Source organism: Mya arenaria, chromosome 2 (assembly GCF_026914265.1).
Source record: "Mya arenaria isolate MELC-2E11 chromosome 2, ASM2691426v1".
Classification (NCBI taxonomy): domain Eukaryota; kingdom Metazoa; phylum Mollusca; class Bivalvia; order Myida; family Myidae; genus Mya; species Mya arenaria.
The window spans coordinates 41,755,136-41,773,709 of NC_069123.1; the positions used below are offsets into that span (position 1 = coordinate 41,755,136).

The 18,574-nt window shown below is 36.7% G+C and overlaps 1 protein-coding gene across 26 annotated transcripts in view; it reads right to left on the reverse strand.

Annotated features, from left to right (window-relative positions):
• Positions 1–847: 847 nt before the first annotated feature.
• The window catches only part of LOC128208138 (sorbin and SH3 domain-containing protein 1-like), a 99,874-nt gene continuing 82,147 nt past the window's right edge, over positions 848–18,574 (reverse strand). For 20 of the 26 annotated variants that reach the window (XM_052911727.1, XM_052911704.1, XM_052911603.1 and 17 more), the window contains 12 exons: positions 17,461–17,597; positions 10,166–10,504; positions 9,761–9,787; positions 8,797–8,906; positions 8,280–8,365; positions 6,842–6,856; positions 6,008–6,151; positions 5,489–5,714; positions 4,976–5,144; positions 4,362–4,794; positions 3,947–4,140; positions 848–3,664 (listed from right to left, as the gene is read on the reverse strand). In XM_052911727.1, coding sequence (XP_052767687.1) covers positions 3,969–4,140; positions 4,362–4,794; positions 4,976–5,144; positions 5,489–5,714; positions 6,008–6,151; positions 6,842–6,856; positions 8,280–8,365; positions 8,797–8,906; positions 9,761–9,787; positions 10,166–10,504; positions 17,461–17,597 — 1,858 coding nt within the window. In that variant the 3' untranslated portion in view covers positions 848–3,664; positions 3,947–3,968. Of the gene's footprint in view, positions 3,665–3,946; positions 4,141–4,361; positions 4,795–4,975; positions 5,145–5,488; positions 5,715–6,007; positions 6,152–6,841; positions 6,857–8,279; positions 8,366–8,796; positions 8,907–9,760; positions 9,788–10,165; positions 10,505–11,056; positions 17,387–17,460; positions 17,598–18,574 lie in introns of those variants that run through there. The other 6 variants (XM_052911735.1, XM_052911539.1, XM_052911627.1 and 3 more) reach the window with 5 other exon arrangements.

An 18,574-nucleotide genomic window follows, 5' to 3' on the forward strand; every position in this document is an offset into this window, starting at 1 on the left:
GCACCATCATTTCCAAGACTACCTGCTTAGTTCCAGTAATTTTTATGCGTCTGTCCTGTTTACAACCCGTACAAGTAAGCATATTACGAGTTTTTAAACCTCTTTATTGTCTTAAAAAACTAAACGGCGTCGGTAAACATAATTATGTTTATGGCCTTTAGCATGTTTTTCCATCATATCATTCTTCCAGGGTTTTTTCAACATTAATTTTTTGTGTGCATGCAGTTTTTTCGTCGTTTTCGGTTATCGCTGCTCGAAATCAAAGAAATTATTTGGATAGTCATAGTGACATATATTTTTTTTTATCTCCAGACGAACCCAAAGTAGATGTAAAATTGCCTTAAATTTCAATGAGCAATTTGAACCCTGGGCCAATTCCAAGTGATCAGACCTTTTTTCACAATAACCTCCAAACAAGAGTGACATTCTCTATTCGTCTGTCTGTATATGTCCGTCCGGTGCACTATTGTCTTATAAAAACCTTAACTTTTGTTAGAGTTCATTCAAACTTCATTCTCTTCAATTACAGACCACCATGTGAAGGTGTGTCATGCATCAACATTTTGCTCTTGTCTCAAAGGTCAAGGTCAAACTTAAGTCAATGTCATTCAATATGGTAATAAATCCTGGCTCAGCTGTGACCATCAATTCAATTGTCCGTCATCATGTTAAACAACACTAGGACATGGCCAAATCGGAAGAAGGGGACTGCCAAATGTATGTGAAAGCTCTTGTTTATGTATCATTTTATATAACCTCCAAAATAACCCATATTCAAAGTCCACCTATAGTTCATAGACACACACAGCCTAATAGCACACCTGTGTGAAATAAACAACAAGACTACTTAAAGGCAACTGTATATTTGTCATGCACCAAACATGTTAATGTACTGACAGAGAAACTACACGCACATGTTCAGTCCATAGCTGTCATGGCAACAACATAGGTCACCAGTATAGAAACGAAAACTAATCACCTTCCATAACAAAACAGCACTAATAACAACAGATTTTGGCTTTACTAACTGAAAAGGAGGCTTTCAAATTTAAATAGAATGAAAGATCGAAAAACAAATAGTGTGAAAGGTTGAAATGAAAAATCTTTCGACAGTGAGACTTCATAATATTCGAAAAAATAATAATAAACAGAATGATTCTTTATACATTGAACAATATTCTACATGTTTTATTAGTTTAAGTATATTTTTCTTCATATAAAAATAGATTATTAAAATTGTGAGTAATAGATAACACTTATAAGGCATGCATTACACTTCATGATTGGCATACACATGTACATTGTATTAAGCTCAGTATAAAACACTTTACTTATAAATAAATATAGCTAATAGCATGTACACAGACATTTCATGTAAATAGAAAAGAAAAATCTACTAAAAATGTAAAAATACTTGTAACAGTTATCTACATGTACTGAGTACATCACTATTAATCAATAATAAATGTAACAAAGGTCACTAACCACAATTTATTGTTCTTGTTTTAACTCGGATATAATTGATAAAGTGTTTAAAGACAATAGCATATTTGCACATTCCAAATTATGAATATTCCATTCAGTTATATATATGTTATTTTAATTTTGTCTCGATGATATCTATGATGCTAACAGATTGATCTGCAATTCATAGGTATAGACTACATGATCGTTCAATCATATTAAACAGATATTGTAAAACATAAAAAATTCATTAAACCATTTCCAAAAACTGCCACAGCATTTCTTACTGTTCAATGAAGTCTTCATTCTTGATTATCAGGGATAGTTACAATGTTTAAATTTTCCATGAATGAATAAAAAGCAATAAAGATGGTTAATAAAGAAACCAAAGAAAAGTGGAACAATTTTGTTCGTTAACAAGTAAGACCACTGGCAATCATGCCATCCATAAAATGATAGAATGTACATTGTTATAAGAGTGAAGGACATACATGTACATTGTTCGAGCGAAGGACATACATGTACATCGTTCATGTAAGTATGAACATTATCTTGTCTTAAGAATGAGTATTCAACAGGGGTTCTTGTGATCAAATGATGTATGAAATAAATATTGATATGACCAGCGTCATCACATGTTTACCTTTGTGTCTAGGTGTGACAAAAAAGCATAAATAATGTCACCGAGAAATATTTGATAACGTTTTTACACTACGAAATGCATCGGTAGATTTCTAATAAAAACAAAACAAAGAAATAAAAAAAGAAAACACTAACCACTTGAATGATCCGTCACTATGGGGATATTGTGACTAGATAAACATTTCATAAATGCTAGATAATTCTACATAAAAATCAACAAAAAATTAACAACAATTTCTAACCTTTCACAACACTTAATTCATTCACATTACTGAACATCATCCGACTAAAAATGTACATTGAAGCATCAATAAATAAGCCCTTGATTTTAACAGTGTATGACATTTAAGTGAAGGAGTGAACAAAATGAACATGCCGATGTATGCAACTTTAATATTAAGGTAATTTTGTCATGTTTATTCCCATAACAGTATGTAAAAATTTGGATGCACCTGAACCAGCGCAATACCAAAATGAATGGATAAAACATGTTTAAGAAGATTAGATTACTTAAATGCTCAAATTTCACTCTGAATTGGAAAATGTAATTTCGGTCAATTTTGCATGTTTAAAGCTTGATGTGAAAGAATACATGTACAAATAAAGCATGCTTTATAATAAATAAATGCAACTAGTGTGTACAGACCTATAACTATCTACATAAATGGTGAATGTTCACCAAATGCTAGAACAGTGAACCTGTGAAAATATTAGATGTAAGAAGCAGTTTCATGTTTAACATTAGTATGGCTGTTTCAATATGTCCAAAAATATTTATATTTTTTTGTATCATTAACCAGATAACAGTGCATTAAAAATTGTTTTTAAATAAATAGGAGGTAAAAATGTTAACTACAGTCAACTGAAAGGGGAAGTGACAATAACCCCACATTTACACCGAATTTAAAAATTAATAGCTTTTATTATAAAACAATATCAAAATGACATGATAACTTTAATAAAGAAACCAACTTTCCTAACACTCAAGCGTTAAGTTGCCTAAGGATGTCACAGGAAACATTCAGCTTTTACACAATGAAACTGGCAAAATATTCTGAATTTAACAACCATCAATCTATACTAATGTTTCTGTTTCGTCCTTCATGATTTATGAGCGATGTAACCATGAGCAGACTAGAAGATCTCTTTCCCTAATGCAGCGTTCAGATGTTCTAGAAAGCAACTTCTCATTCCAAGCATTTTCACATTCTATGCACAGTAACTTCCCTTGTTGATTCCTCATTCCTAGCATTTTCACATTCCATACACAGTAGCTTCCCTTGTCAACTCCTCATCCTAAGCACTTCCACATTCTATTCACAGTTACTTCCCTTGTTCAAACTAACTACTTACATATTCCTCACCACACATAGCAACAGATTATGCAAGTTTGCAATCATATTTGTCATCTGTTTTTCTTTGTTTAACTGTGTTTGCAATTCATTTTGTTGTTGGTTCACTTGTCTATTTACAGGGCGTATTTACATGTTATATACAGCAGAAGTCGTTCTCAACATCCGGCAATCTTGGCACTACTGGTTATTTATGCATTCAATACCTGAAAAATAAACAATTACAAATACATGTAGTTTAACAATGATATTGGTGAGTTATTAAATATACATAAATTCTACAAAAAATAGATATTGATTTATAAGGCCAATTTTATGATCTAAATGGGGGGTTTAGATAGCAAGTCGTCATCTTCAACAGGAAAGAATTAAAATTAAATGGTTTAAAGTGCATAACTAAAATCTTGTAATAAGCTTATACAAAAATGATCAATTTTTCTAACTTTTACTTAACAATAAAACAAATCAGATACCGCTCAAGGTCATACCTAGGGTTGTATGAAGGATGTGTTATTGTATGCGGGTGACATAGTTTCCAGGGAAGGTTCCAAACATGCCCGTGCGTCCGGAAGTTCCCACGTACCAGCCGTCGTCACACTTTTCCATCACATACACCTCGTCATTCTCCAACAACTCAAGCTCATCCTCGTTCTGGGGCTTGTAAGCGTACACCGCTCGGTACCTGCACAATGTAGTGATTAGTGACATTTTGTAATTCATCATGTAAAGTAACTTCAACATAAGCTCTTCAGTTAATCTAAATATTCTAGCTTTACTTTCTTTAAAAACTATTGCGAATTCACCATAGCTAAAAATGGAACATGTATTTTTATGAGAAACAAGTGAATCAAACTACTTATTTATTTAGAATGTATCATACAGAAATATATCTCTAATCCTTACCTTGCTAAAGCTAAGTCTTCTTCAGGCTGCTTTATATTCCTATTATGATCGTGAGAATTCACATGAATGTTCGGAGAGGACACTGATTTTGCAGTAATGTTTACTGTAGGTGGATTGTCTCTACGGATTATCTGTGGACTTTGAGAGCTCCTAGCAACCACGTTTTCACGACGACTGCTGTTGGGCATGGTGGAGTAGCCTCCATTCATCTGGCGCCCGGCAGGTGACTGGCTGTACTGTCTGTTGGCAGGGGAACTGTCAAACTGGTCCCGGCCATACTGGGTCTCCTGGCGGGGGGAGGACACCTGCTGGCTCCCATATCTGCTACCATTGTATCGGTCGAGGGTGGAGGACTTGAAGGCACCGGGGGAAGGCATGGGTGGGGGTGTAGGGGCCCCGTCATAGCTCATGGGGGAGAGCATCTCTGGCGTACCTGCAACAAATTAAGAAATTTATTGGGATTTCTTTAAGCTTAAGTCAAGGCTTTCGTTGATGAAATATCAGTAAGCCTTTATCTTCTGCACTAATGCCATTTTTTCAATCTCATTTCTAAATTTTATTCCTGATGTTAAACTAAAGCAAGTTAATTTTGACCAATAAACAATATACCCTACCTCTGCCTGTCATGGGTGTGCAAATGACAGAGGGTGCAGGGGTGACAAGGGGCGTGGATGGTTCCCGCACCACCTCTACGTATGCCACGGGAAAGATGCCCTGCTGGGCACCATGACGTCCCTCGAACCAGTTGTCATCCACCTTACGTAGCAGCGTGACTGTCTCACCCTGGGGATCAGAGTTTCACATATTTAGAGTTACATTTTTATTCAGACATTTAGTAATTTTTGTTTTAGTAACAGCAGGATATCTCTGTGATATTTCTTTCTTATTTCATAGCTGCTGTTATAAAGTGAATCTCAGAAATAGAACATGCACATTGCTACATCTATTTGACATAAACAGCATTTTGGACTTTAAAGACACAATTAAATTTATGAGAAATAAACCTCAGAGATAAGTTTGATATATAGTGAAGACCCTCCATTCATTCTTCAAGTTCAAAGTCATTTTTCATTGAACCTCTTCCTTTCAATTCATACTCTTTATCAAAACACTTCTTTAGAACAAACCTTTCTCAGTGAGAGCTCCACGCTAGTCTGTGAGGTGAAGCTGTATTTGGCTCGCGCGAGGCCCTCCGACTGTTGCGCAGCATTCTGGGCCTCCTCGATGGACGTCAATATTTCAACGTAGTTAACAGGGAAGATGCCAACACGGCCTCCTTTTTCCCCCTCAAACCAGTTGGCATCTATTTGGCGTATCAGGTAAATAGTATCGCCCTTCCGGAAAGGAAGTTCTCTGTAGAAAAAAGAAACATTTTTAGTTAGTTTTTAAGATTTTAAACATGTAATTTAAACTTTTCATTTTATATCATAAACTACAGGTTTTAATAGCTGGGCTGTATATTTTATTCCATTTTAAAAGAACAGCTGAGAAAACGCTGGGATAATTTCTAGCTTGTCAGACATTTTTTGAGCACATGCAACATATTTTTTTACTGAAAATCTTAGTCAAAATTACGGTATATCCACATAAACAACCTTATACCGAACATGCAAACTATTTATATAATCCCTGCAACTATTTTAGACCTGTTATTCTGTGCTGTAAAATTGTAGAGCCCACGGGCCTTGCCCTGGATCTGAAAGCCCCTTCTACGGTCTTCGGGCACTGCCCCATAGCGACCGATCGGCTCTTCAAACCTGTCATTAGGGATCGGGGACTTCTGGGACGGTCTGAAACAGGAGTGAGTAGATAGTTATTACAGGAATATATAAAAGATTGTTGGAGATGAGGAAAATGTTAACGCAATAACTATGGCATTAGAAATTTAAAAGTGGTCTGTGAATATATATGGGTCAAAAGGAAAACAAATAATGTAAATGAAGTCACAGTGTGAAACTGAAAGTGTTCGCCAAGTTCAGATAAATAAATGCAAAATAGCAAAGACGAAGAAATACATGTAGTTCCACACAATAGAAATTCAAATAATTGTAGCATTGAAATTTAAATCTGGTTTTGCAATACAGTAAAGCTAGAAAGTGTAAGCTTTAAAAAATTTGTTAGTACATGTGATATGCAATAATTAGCTTTACATTGCTAAAGAACTTGACAGCCTGTAGGCCCCTCCATCTCGTTCTTCCAGCATTGTAAATTTCTATGTTAGCTCTTTGAAAACGAACAAATAGTGTTAAATGGTCTAATCAGTGTATTGTTTGTTACCATTAACAATTAACCTTAGTCCCACACTTGTGCAAATAAGCTAATATTCGACTTGTGCATATTTTTGAAATTGATGTCATTGCATTATGTCAAACATCATGTTAGACAATGCAACAAACACAAGGCAAGCAGTGCAGCGTTAGACAGGCAATATAGAGTCAGTAATGTCGCCAGAGGGGCGAGCTACAGGGCGGAGTACTCACACTTGCTGGTCAGATCTGGGGACAGAATCACGCACATTACAACAGGGTTGCCATAGGAACCATCTCCATGGTAACTACTTTTAACTACATGACAACAGAATGTGCTGGCCGCACTGGCTATATGGTGGCCAATTTTAACAACAGTAGACTGAAGTAGATTAAATCTGTCTCAGTTATAAGACTTTAAGGAAATGTTGATGTCTTTAATAAATAATTAGTTCTGAATAACTTCCAATTGTAAAGTTTTGTTAAGTTTTCTCCCAAGCATTTTGTTTACAAATAATTGTTCTGTAGCTGTATCCATACACTCAATAGATCTAATTTCTGAAGAATACCATGCGTATTTCTACTTCAGTCTGGTTAAAAATAATACATTAAATCCAATCAAACTGTTGATTTAAAGAACCCTGCATGTCTGAAGAATAAACACCATAGCAAAAACGTTGTTAACTTTACAACATTTCATGGCTGAATTTACAATATCAATTAACAACAGATTACAGTTAATGCACACATTTTGTTTATAATCAACATTAAAGAACATGTGTTTAGGAAACAGCTTAAAAACTGATCTGATCATGAGTCAGAAAACAGTGAAATAAGCCAAGTAATAATCATATCAAAATGGCCGTAGGTAATTACTCAATAAATCAAATTTAAAGCAACACTTTGTATTGCCGATGCTTGTTGATCAAATGAACCATTAGAAGCATAGTTTGGTTGAAAAATGGCATTGCTTAACCATGGAGTATTCTCATTGTAAACGTATGTACCAAGTTCCATGTTATTATATAATAAAATGGTATTCAAGTTAAAGCAAAAGTTAATTTTGGCAAGACAATATTTTTTGCATTTATTCTTCTGGAAAAACACAGTATTGTATGTGTAAAATTATTTCCTAGTGTTATAATGGATATCTAGAATATATAAGGAGAAAAAAGTAATATATACACTGAATATAGGTGTACAACATTTGAATACCTACAAATATCCCACGACATAAATATATGTGCTGACCATACAAGGTGGTCTGTATTCAAGTCAAAAGCCCAGTAATGAGGGAAGACATTCTCTTTTGGTTGAACACAGCCCAGTTTATAAAGGTAAATAAATGTATTGGTCAGGATAAAAGGGGTATGTTGGTTGTCCAAAGCAAGATATATATATAGGATATTTACAAGCAGGTACAACAGAGTAGGAACAACTTGGCCTGACCTCTCAGATTGATTTGGGAAACCATAATTGGATAGCAAATTTTGCAGAGTAAGTTCTTACTGAAAAATGTTTCCTGAAATTCTTTAAACAATTTTACTGAACTTCATTTAAACCATTTTAGTCAAAATCTAACCTTCAAGAGCAGGCCTGTTATAAATATATAATTTGGAGTAAAAACTGTTTAATGAGTTGGCGTTAAGTCTGAACCCTAGCATGTACTTACAGTAGGAAGTCCGAGTGTTTGCGAGATTCGTTGTCTGCCTGTTGCTGGATGAGCTTTTTTCTCCTCTCTTCATCATATATCTGCTCCTGTAAGATGATAAAATGTATGGAATGGTCATCAGAAACACTTTCATTATTATATCAAACCATTTCACCATACAAAATGTGGAGAACTAGCATTTTGCAAAGCAATTTGATTCTCATTTTATTGTTACAGCATATAATTGCTCAAAAAGAGAAAGACATCATCAATTAATGGGAGTTCCAATGCTTGTCTAAGAAAAACAGCAGTATTAAAGCCAGATTTATGGGCCTTGCTACACATGTGTGTATTGCCTCTGGGGAATTTGTACTAAGTTTCATGACTATGTAAATATCTTTTGAGCAATATAGCTAAAGTTCAAGTTTTTGCATGACAACTAGAACACCAAAAGCGGTGACAACACCATTACTTTTATCTTTAAAAATATATGTGCTAATAAACCACTTCCTTTTAAATAAAAAGCAGTAACTCATACCAGTCTACGTTTCCTGTACGACTCCTCCTCCTCCCGTCTCCGTTGGTCGCGATCCCCTGACCAGCGCGGCTGCTGACTGCGTATCTCCTCTGTTGTCAGGTGATGGAACGCTGAAACACAGGCAACACATAACAATAAGATGGGTTGAAGAAAACAGGGATTTGTTCAGAAGTTTCAAAAGATATATCATTGTTATTCATTTATAGTAAACTTGTTAATTCTTGAATAAGATTTTATGAACAATCTGCGTAAAAACATTGTGTCTTACAAGATAATCTTATTTGAGGTAATCAGCTTTATTTAAAGAATCATAAATTGAAAAGTTCAGAGAGGTTAACATTATAAATACAAAGTTATTTGTTATTTGTTTTCATAAGAAATATTTGATCTAAAAAAAGAAGATAGTTCTCACTGAGTAAAAATAACAATGTAAGATTATATACAACATAGCTACATGTATATGGGAATAACCACAACATAAAACAAAGACATGTGATACAAGCTCTACATATACATGTGCAGTGATATGATATAGATGGAAAACACGTATAAAACATACATGCACAAATGTATTTTTCTTTCCTCAGTTTATTGTTGAAATAGCTATAATCCATGCATTTTCAGTTTTCATTTTTGTATGCTGCTTTGACTGGCCTTGATAAGCCAATTATTAAGGGCTCTAGCTTTTTAGCTGAAATGGGTTAATTTTTGAGGACTAAGTGTGTTAAAATTATAGATTTTGTAACACAATTGCAGTCAATATTATCTTACATAAATTTGTTATTGTTTTATCAACAAGTCATTTATCTTTAAAATACATTTCAAAAAATTGAAAAATATAAATCAAATATTAACAAAACTTCAAATGACTGCCCTGTGCTACAAGCTTATAAAGAGTTGCAAGGGCTACATGTTCTTGGTTGCCATGACATCAAGTTGCTATGGTAACCAGGCAAATACTCACCAGCTGAGTCGCTAGCATCTTCATCCACTGTTAAAACACCATGCAACTCTTATATACAATGTAACACAATGAATCACTAAAAAAGCTATATAAAGCATGTTTAAAATATGGTTACGTATACGTTGAAAAAGGGTCTCGTATCCGATATTAAGTATGTCTCATCAACACTTGATGGGTGAATTGTGAAATTATGAAACTAGATTTATAAATGATCTCAATACCTTTATATATATATATAAAGCCGAAATTAACATAAAACCAAATAAAACAAAAAGATTTAAAAAAAAATACAGAGCAATGTTGCCTGCAGTTATAACAAGTAGCAAAATCTACAAGTATTTAAAGCCAACAAAATCTCCAACAGGAGCAAAACAAACTGGAAACAACCAAACAGGGAATCAGTACCTCCGTTCACCCTCAAAGGAGGGGGGCTTTTCACCCCCAACTGTTCAGCTGCCGATTGCAAACTCCTGCGCCTGGGGCGGGAGTGTTTGGAACTTGGGATGGAAATCTTCAGTGGGTTTCTAACAGGTGGGTTAGGTATGGATGGTGGAACAATCGACCCATTGGTCCTGTACACTGACTGTGTACGGTCTGAGTTTGTGTTATGCTTTGTGAGTGGTCGTGAATGTTGAGTATTTGAAGTTGTATGAGACTTTATGATTGGCTGATGATTTGTCTCCGATGTTTTGATCGGTTCATTTGAAGACAATGAGGAGTCATCTTGTTGGCTCTGGATTTTCTCTACAACATGCAAACAAGGAACTCATAGGGTACAAGTGTTACAAACAGGTGAACTGACATGCTTACACTGGAACCAAGAACAACTGAAATAAAGTTTGTCAAGAATACTGACATAAAATTTCTCAGTAATAGAATTGGATCCAGTGTGTAAAATGAAGAAAACTGACCATGCAGGAATTTTCGAAATAAAAACATTCTAGACATCAAAATAAATGGAAGAGGAAACATGCAACTTCATAAAAGCATCCATGAAGTATATAAATATTCAATTATCTAACTGCCATTAAACTTATTTATGCTGAAAGCAAATCAAAATTAAACTAAGCTGTTTTCTAGTTTGGATTATTTGCATGAACTATATTGAAGCATGGTATCAGGGAAACATTGGGGAGGGGGGACATATACAAACTCCAGGGAAACATGGGTTCAACATATATACAAACTCATTCAAACACAAGCAAAAAAACCAATGCAACTTTGAGCATGAAAACAACAAAATGCTGACCATAATCACAACACTGCGGCAACATGCAGCCATGAGTGTGCTCTTACCAGCACCAGTGTCCAGACTTGCAGGAAGATTCTGTGCTTCTCTTGCCTTGTTTGTATGGTTGTCGGGCCTCATTCTGGGAATTGTGTTATATGTTTGACCTTTTATTGCTTTCGGTCGTCTAGGCAAAGTCAGGTATTTTTCATACTCAGATATGTCAGCCTTCATCACAGTTCTCCTTGGAGGCACTGGGGGTATGCTGATTGCTGTAGCTGAGAGTGAAATGGCCTCCTTTGTAACATCTGGAGGTGCAATGGTAAATGGTTCATGAGCTTCATATTTGCCATGTTTGTGTGCCTGTGGTGATGGGACATTGGCTGGTCTATTTACTAGCACAGGCTCCCATCTGTTAGGTGTGGTAGCCAGATCTGAGCCAACAAAAGGTTCCACCCTTGGCAGGACTGGAGGATCTTTGGTCATTTTATTGCTTTTATTGGTTTGCCTTGTCTTGCAGACTAACCACTCCTGGCCAATTTCCTGCAGGTACTCCAAAGTCATCTTGTTTACAATGGTTGGAGTCCTTGGTTTCTCTTTTGGCTCTGTCCTTTTGTATAACTCACTGGCTTGCATTACATCCTTCACGATTTCTTCAGAAGGAAGGTGTGAGCCATTGTCAGCTAATACACTGGTATACTTTCTATTATACCCTGCTAGGTAAGAAAGACGCTTGCTATCAGATCGTGGTGGAGGACAAATACTGGCCGATGGTTTGCACCATGGAGTATTTGGCACATCATTTTGGTCTTCACAGACTGTTTTGGGAATGCAATGCCTCCCAGACACATGAAGAGAATCTGAGAGCCGAGAAGGCTTGGGGTTTGCAGTAGATCTAGCTGCTACCTTGTGCTGTTTGGAAGGGGTGGGGTCAGAGAGGTTAGGGACAGATTTGGAGGATTTCAAGCTGCCTACAAACTGCCCCTTGGTATAGGTAACATTCAGGGGAGGGAACTCACCTTCATCTTCACTCTCCTTTACAATAAATGTGTCTGTACTGCTTGTGCTGTGTCTGCGTTTATCCACGTAGCTCTCACAGTCAGTGGGAACTGCAGTTTTATGCTCCTGATTTATGGATTGAAAAACTTTTCCTCTAACAGGGCTATAAAGCCGAGGTTCTTCAAATGTCATCCTCACATTTTCCAAACTACTGGCTGGAGATTTCTTTGGATAGAATTTGCTATTACAAAGCTCATTATTATAAGCAAGATATCTCAAGTCTCTTACTTTGAAGTTAGGAATTTGATTTGCTTGTAAAGGCTTTGCTGCATACATTCCAGGGTTTTGTTCGTATGCCAACATGTCCGCATGATTTTTACCAAAGTCTGTTTGAACGGAACTTGCAAGTAAGTCATCACTGTTACTCTTCTGTCTGTCATGTGAAGTAAGGGAGGTTCCGGCCACTGGGGTTTGATGATCTAACAAGTCTGGCACTGTATGACTTCTTGGCACACTGCTACTTCTAAATTGTTCTTGTTTTAACTGATGGTGTGCTTCTGTGTAGTTATCATTGCTACTGTCAGAGTTCTCAAATGTTTTCACTACTGCTTTGACACTGGAAACATGGCTTCGGTCAATCCTTCTGTTTCTTGCCGGCAGTGGTGGAGCTGGTGTGTCATCTTCTGTCCGTTTGTCTTTACTGGGATAAGAAAATCTTTGTTCATTACAAGGTGGTAATTTTTGAGCTGTTTTAGTTGTACAGGATTCACTTTTCAATGGTATCTTACTCAAGTTAGATCTTTCTGTCATTGGTACTCTAGGTGACCCACTACCTCTAGGTGATCCCATACTAGGTGACTGATAATCTCTTGGTGGTTCAGTTCTGGACACTCTAGGGGTGCTTGTAATCAGAGGATTTTCACCTTCACCTCGAGATGTCCTTGGAGAAAGAGACAAAGGAGAAAGGCTCTGGCTGGCCGCTAAACTTGGCTTATCAGTTTCTGACAGTCTTGGACTTCTCTCACCCTGAGGTGACCTATTTTGATTCCTCTCTGCAGTAGACACAATATAGTTGCCATCAGAATCTCTTTGTATAATGAAGCTGTCATTAGATCGACCTCTAGACAGTTTTCTGGCAGGTATTCCCTCATCAAACGTGACTGTAGCCTGGTACTGAGGATTCTCCAGGGAGTTATAGATCTGCAGATTGGACTGCATGGGCCTTGCTACAGCCTCAGAGTTATTGCTCGCTCGACTGGCAAAATCATGGGGCCCCGACAGGATCTTAGGGTAGTGTGGCTGGTGTTTTGTGGTCGATTGTCTAGGAACAGGAGTGACCTCACCTGTTGGCTTCATCTTCTGTTCCAGCCTGTCATCGCTCCCACGCTTGGCAAACAGAGAGCCTTTTGAGGAGTCGGACCTTTTCAGAATGGTATTACCATCAGCCTCCTGTAGGTGTTTTGAGTATGGAGATGATATTGACCTGACATGTAGATTATCCATGGGAAAGTGGGTATCATCTACTTTGGTCTTTTGCTTTCTTGCTTCAACTTTGATTTCAAACTCATCCAACTTTTCTGGGATATGTGTTCCATACAGCGGCCTCTGAATGACTTTCGGAGGAGTTTTAGCCATTTGCGCAATATGACCACCTTGTGCATCTTTGCGTCTTGGGGAAGTTGCTGGAATAGACCTAGCAGGTCGCTCTTTTTCTGCCTTTAAGGCTGATTGAAAGAATGAATTTTGTTCAGTATTATTTGCATCATCATCTAACTGTTCATAAACTTTCTTTAAATCATTCAATGATTTGCCCCTCTTCTTAAGCCCATAATCTCTGGTTGGTGTCCAATGGTAGACTGCCAGTTTCTGCAAATCATAGAAAAATTCCTCATTCTTTCTTGCCTCACCAAGTTCTTGATACAGCCACTGCAGTTCTTCCATACTCTGTACATCATATTTTGCATACAGTTCACTAGGGAGGTTCTGGTCAGCTGCACTGGAGTATAGTCCAGCAGAGAGTCTCGTCTGGTCTTCTATGGCTGTAATCCTCTCAAGCACAGCAAAGTGTTTCTGTAACTTAAGGAATTTCTCAGACTTGCCACTGGAGTGGAGTAAGCCAGCTGTGTAAGACTGGTAGGTCAATGGATCCACTCTGTTCTTCTCACTGCTAAGTGAACTTCTACTTGACATGAACTTACGATTAAAGTCATAGGACTGTTTGGGTAAGTTATTTTCACTGCTCTGCTGTCCATTTCTATCATTAAACTCTTCTTGGCTGTCTGACCACTGGTCTAGGGAAGGGTCAGTGTTGTCTCGAGACACATCCCTGGTGCTGACCTCCACATCAGCATCATAATCAACAGGTGTGGGAGAGGCACTGGGGATAGATGAGCTCTGTTTCAACATCTGGGTTATCTTACCCCTCTCTCTAACAGCCAACTTTCTCTTGTACTCATCCATTTTATCCCGGTAGTACCTATCCTGCCCAGCCCCATTAATTACCCCACCCTGGGGAGAGTCTAGCCAGGTCTCCATACTCTTCCCAACAGCTCGAGCTCCCCTAGAGTTGACCCACTCACGCTGATTGCTTTGAGCCAGGTCAAACTCGCTGTATTCGCTGTCTGATTGTTCCTCCTCAGACTCCATGTTAAGAGTCTCACTGCTTTCATCAACTACAAGCTCCACATCGTTCAGGTCACCTGTGTCATCATCAAACAGTCCCCTTTCATCACTCAGACTTGTCACATTGGTTTGGTCATGCTCATTACCATGAAAAGAATCCTCATCTGCATACATGTTAACTTCCTTTTCATTCTCGTACATACTTTCCATTCCACTGTGAACATCATCATGTATACCATTTTCACTACTTGTAAGTCTATAAGTCTCCATACTGTCTCCAGCCAATCCAAACTGACCACTGTCTAATAATCCACTATCCATCAATTGACTACCACTTTCATCAACTTTAAATGAATTAAAATCTTTATTAAAATCACTAAATTCCCCTGGACTATCCATATTTAATGACACTATCATTGAGCTTTTATCACAATTATCAGCATTGTTATCAGTCACCATATCCTTCTGCTGAGATTTCAATCGTTCAAGTGATTTTGACCGCTGATGGTCTATTTCCCTCCAGACTGTTTTATCAATGCCAGTGTGATACATTGGAGTCGCCTCCGACCTTTCATGAACAGTTCCAAACTTAGCGCGTACCTCAGCCTCGGCAAAAGCATCACTGAGAAAACTTGCCGATTCAGGTGACAGTCGCTCTTCCTCAATCAGACGACAGTAATGTTTTTCCACACGATTCCTATATTCCTCTCTCCTTTTTTGCTCCTCTTTGTCAAAAAACTCAAACTCTAGATGTGCCTGACTATGAACTGCTCCATCAGATGGTTTAACTGGAGCTACCTCCTGGCTGCTGACATTTACCCACTGTTGGGTACCAGACAGCATGGGATCTGACATGGCTTTGGTTCCCTGCACATCTTCTGGCTCATTTCTGAGGCATGTATAATCAGCCTGTGACATAATGCTCTTCAATTATCTCAATTCTGTTATCAAAACAATTCACTTGATGCAGGTATTTTGTAATTAAGTCTGTCTCCAATGGTCTGCTTTTTTGAGTTTCTTCAAAATGTAAGTGCTGGTGGTTTATGGTGTGGGAAAGTTCTAAAATTTCATATTGTGACAAAAGTTCATTAATATTGCAATAGAATTAACGTCTGCTCTGCACCCTGGGATCACCAAGTGTTGCAAGCCATTTCGAATATTCAATTTTATTTTCATTCCTGTGCAACAATGTTGAATGTATTACATAATGTCATATGAAATAATACAGTGTTCACACACAGTTCATACATGTAGCCTTTATCAATGAATTTCAACTATTCACGACTTTATCAACAGTTGAAACTGTTTTTATCTCCCTTTTCTTGATTAAGACATTGTTTCAACATTCACAAGCCAGTATTTGTCATACTGGAGATTGTTCTGCCCAGTGAAGGTTGTGTAAGGGATGCAAAAATGAAATGAAAATATCAACCTACAGGAATTCCCATGCAGACTGCAAAAAAGGAAAACACAAAATTAGTTAAAATTGGTTGCCGTTAGTTTGAAAATTAACTGATAGTCACTTCAATGTTTAAAATCTGCAATTTTAAACATCTTTATCATTCAACATAATATTTCAAGTGACCTGTCAGTTTCATTCAGCACATTTAAGTCAAGCAATGGATAACGTCAAAATATGTTTAATTTCTAAATGCATCATAACAAGATATTTGACTTCAAAATGTTTGTTTGAAAATTGTATGACAGAAAAGCATTCAAGTTCAAACACTGAAAATGTTGTCATGGTAATGCAGACAGAACACAGACAGACGGACAGATGAGTGTCGAGCAGGGAACAAACTTTGCTGGGAAGCAGAAGTATTTTTATGCTTCAATGTTTAGAATTTAACAAAACATTGATTAAGTATGCTTTAATTTACACTTTCCATTATTAGTCACAAGACTTCAAGACAATACACACCAGTTAAAAGTTTTGACCTTTAAAAAAAGACTTGACTACCTTTAAAATATTTTCTTCTTGGCAACAGTTCCCAGCAAAGTTTGCAATAGGGAGAAAGGCTGGGACATTTCAGAGAATTTTTACCATTTTTTCTAAAACATTCTACCATGCTTCAGTTCTAGTTCATGCAAATAAAATCCAGACCAGTACATAACATTTTTGGGAAGAAATATGGTTTAATTTACTCTAAGAACTTACTTTTTGAGTGCTTTGGCACTTCTTTCATAAAATAGATAAACAGTTGTGTTGTAATATTTTCAAAGAAATAAACAATTAAATTCATTTCTAAACACACCCAGTATTTATTTCTGTAATTTCCTTGAAATATTCTCTTCAAACAAAATCATAAAGATCGCAGGAACAACAAAATTCTTCTTACTTATTGAAGGTTGGAATGAAAGGAATTGAGGAAAGCTTGTCTCTAGACATATATCAGCTATAAAATTTAATGAGGTTTTATATGAATCTAATTTCTATATTACAATTATTTTTAATAATAATACCTGAATGTGATCCTTACATGAATGGGCAAGATTTGTCTCACTTTCTTCTATACAGTCGAAACCCGCTGGCTCGATATCCCATGGACTGACCAATATACTTCCAGCCTTGCAAATATCGAGCCAAGCGGGAATGCTTACATAGATAACAAAAAATAATCGGTCCTTTACATCAAGTTGGAACCAAAGAGGAAATGGAGCCAAGCGATATCAAGCTAATGAGTTTCGACTGTATACAGGAATAGGAAAGTCCTAAGTACATGTAAGAGATACCGAAAATACCCTAAGACAATCAAGAAAGGGGGAGGGGAATGTAATCCTGGGGTAAAAAACAAGGGGGTAAAAAGCTCACTGGGAACATCGTTTGAGCCACTGTGCAGTGTTAACTTACTTGATTTCTCGGGTGCGGGCTTGTTCAGGCCCTTATATGGGATCTCTCCCCCACGCTGTATTTGTTTATATGCCCTTATTGGGTCAACTTCTTCTGATGTGGACGGCTCCGAGATCTGACGCCGTCGACCCTCCGTGCTGAAATACAGGAAGAAATCATTAGTGCATGAGGTTACCAGTGTGCATCACACAAAATTTAATGAATGTTTTTTTGCTTGTGTTATACATTCCTACATAAGATCAAGGAATGTGCACTAAGATTTCTCTTATTTTGGACAGTATTGATAAGGTTTTGAATCTTTGACCTTGAGTAAGTGGGAAGTTTGAAGGTACATTTCTTACACCATTCTCAAGTCATATAAGCCACCTGGCAGCAAACGGCAAGGTGGCAAAATGATAAAATGATTTTTTTATATTTTGATTTTTTTTGGTGGGATTTTACTTCAAAACATTGCGATACATGAAAATGTATGCACGCATGAAAGATTTTTGGTACATATATTTGTACAAGCTACAATTCATTTTGCATTGTTGTCATAAGGCAATACTGCTCATCAGACAAGTGAAAATTAAAGAATATTTACAGTTCTAGAAAAATTTATAATAATGTTATAAATCTGTGTCAGGTGATAGTTTATCATGTCTCAGCATCAATATCAGCTCATTTAAAATCATTCAACTATGTATGAAAAGAAAGAAATGGCTATGACTTTAATTAGCTTTATTACAAAGAAATACTTTGATATTTCAACTGCTAACATTCAAATAAGCATAAATAACTTATCAGCAGTTAATTAAACAGCTAATATAAACATGACCCATTTTTGATACTAATACAAATATAGAGAAATAAGAGATTTATATTCTATTAAAAATTCTTCATGGCTTGTACATTTAAAAATGGTATTTTAAGATTGAACAACTTTAGACATCTTACAAAGACAGCCCAAATTAGCATTATTTCACTGAATCTCTTATCAATTTTCAGATGTAATGTAAGTTAATGGTAATGACAGACATCTGACAAGCCCACATATAGTGAAGATGGGTGCTTGGGGAGATAAGGGCCCCGGAATTAGCCTCATAAGCCCCCCACTTGAGCTCAGGTAAACATC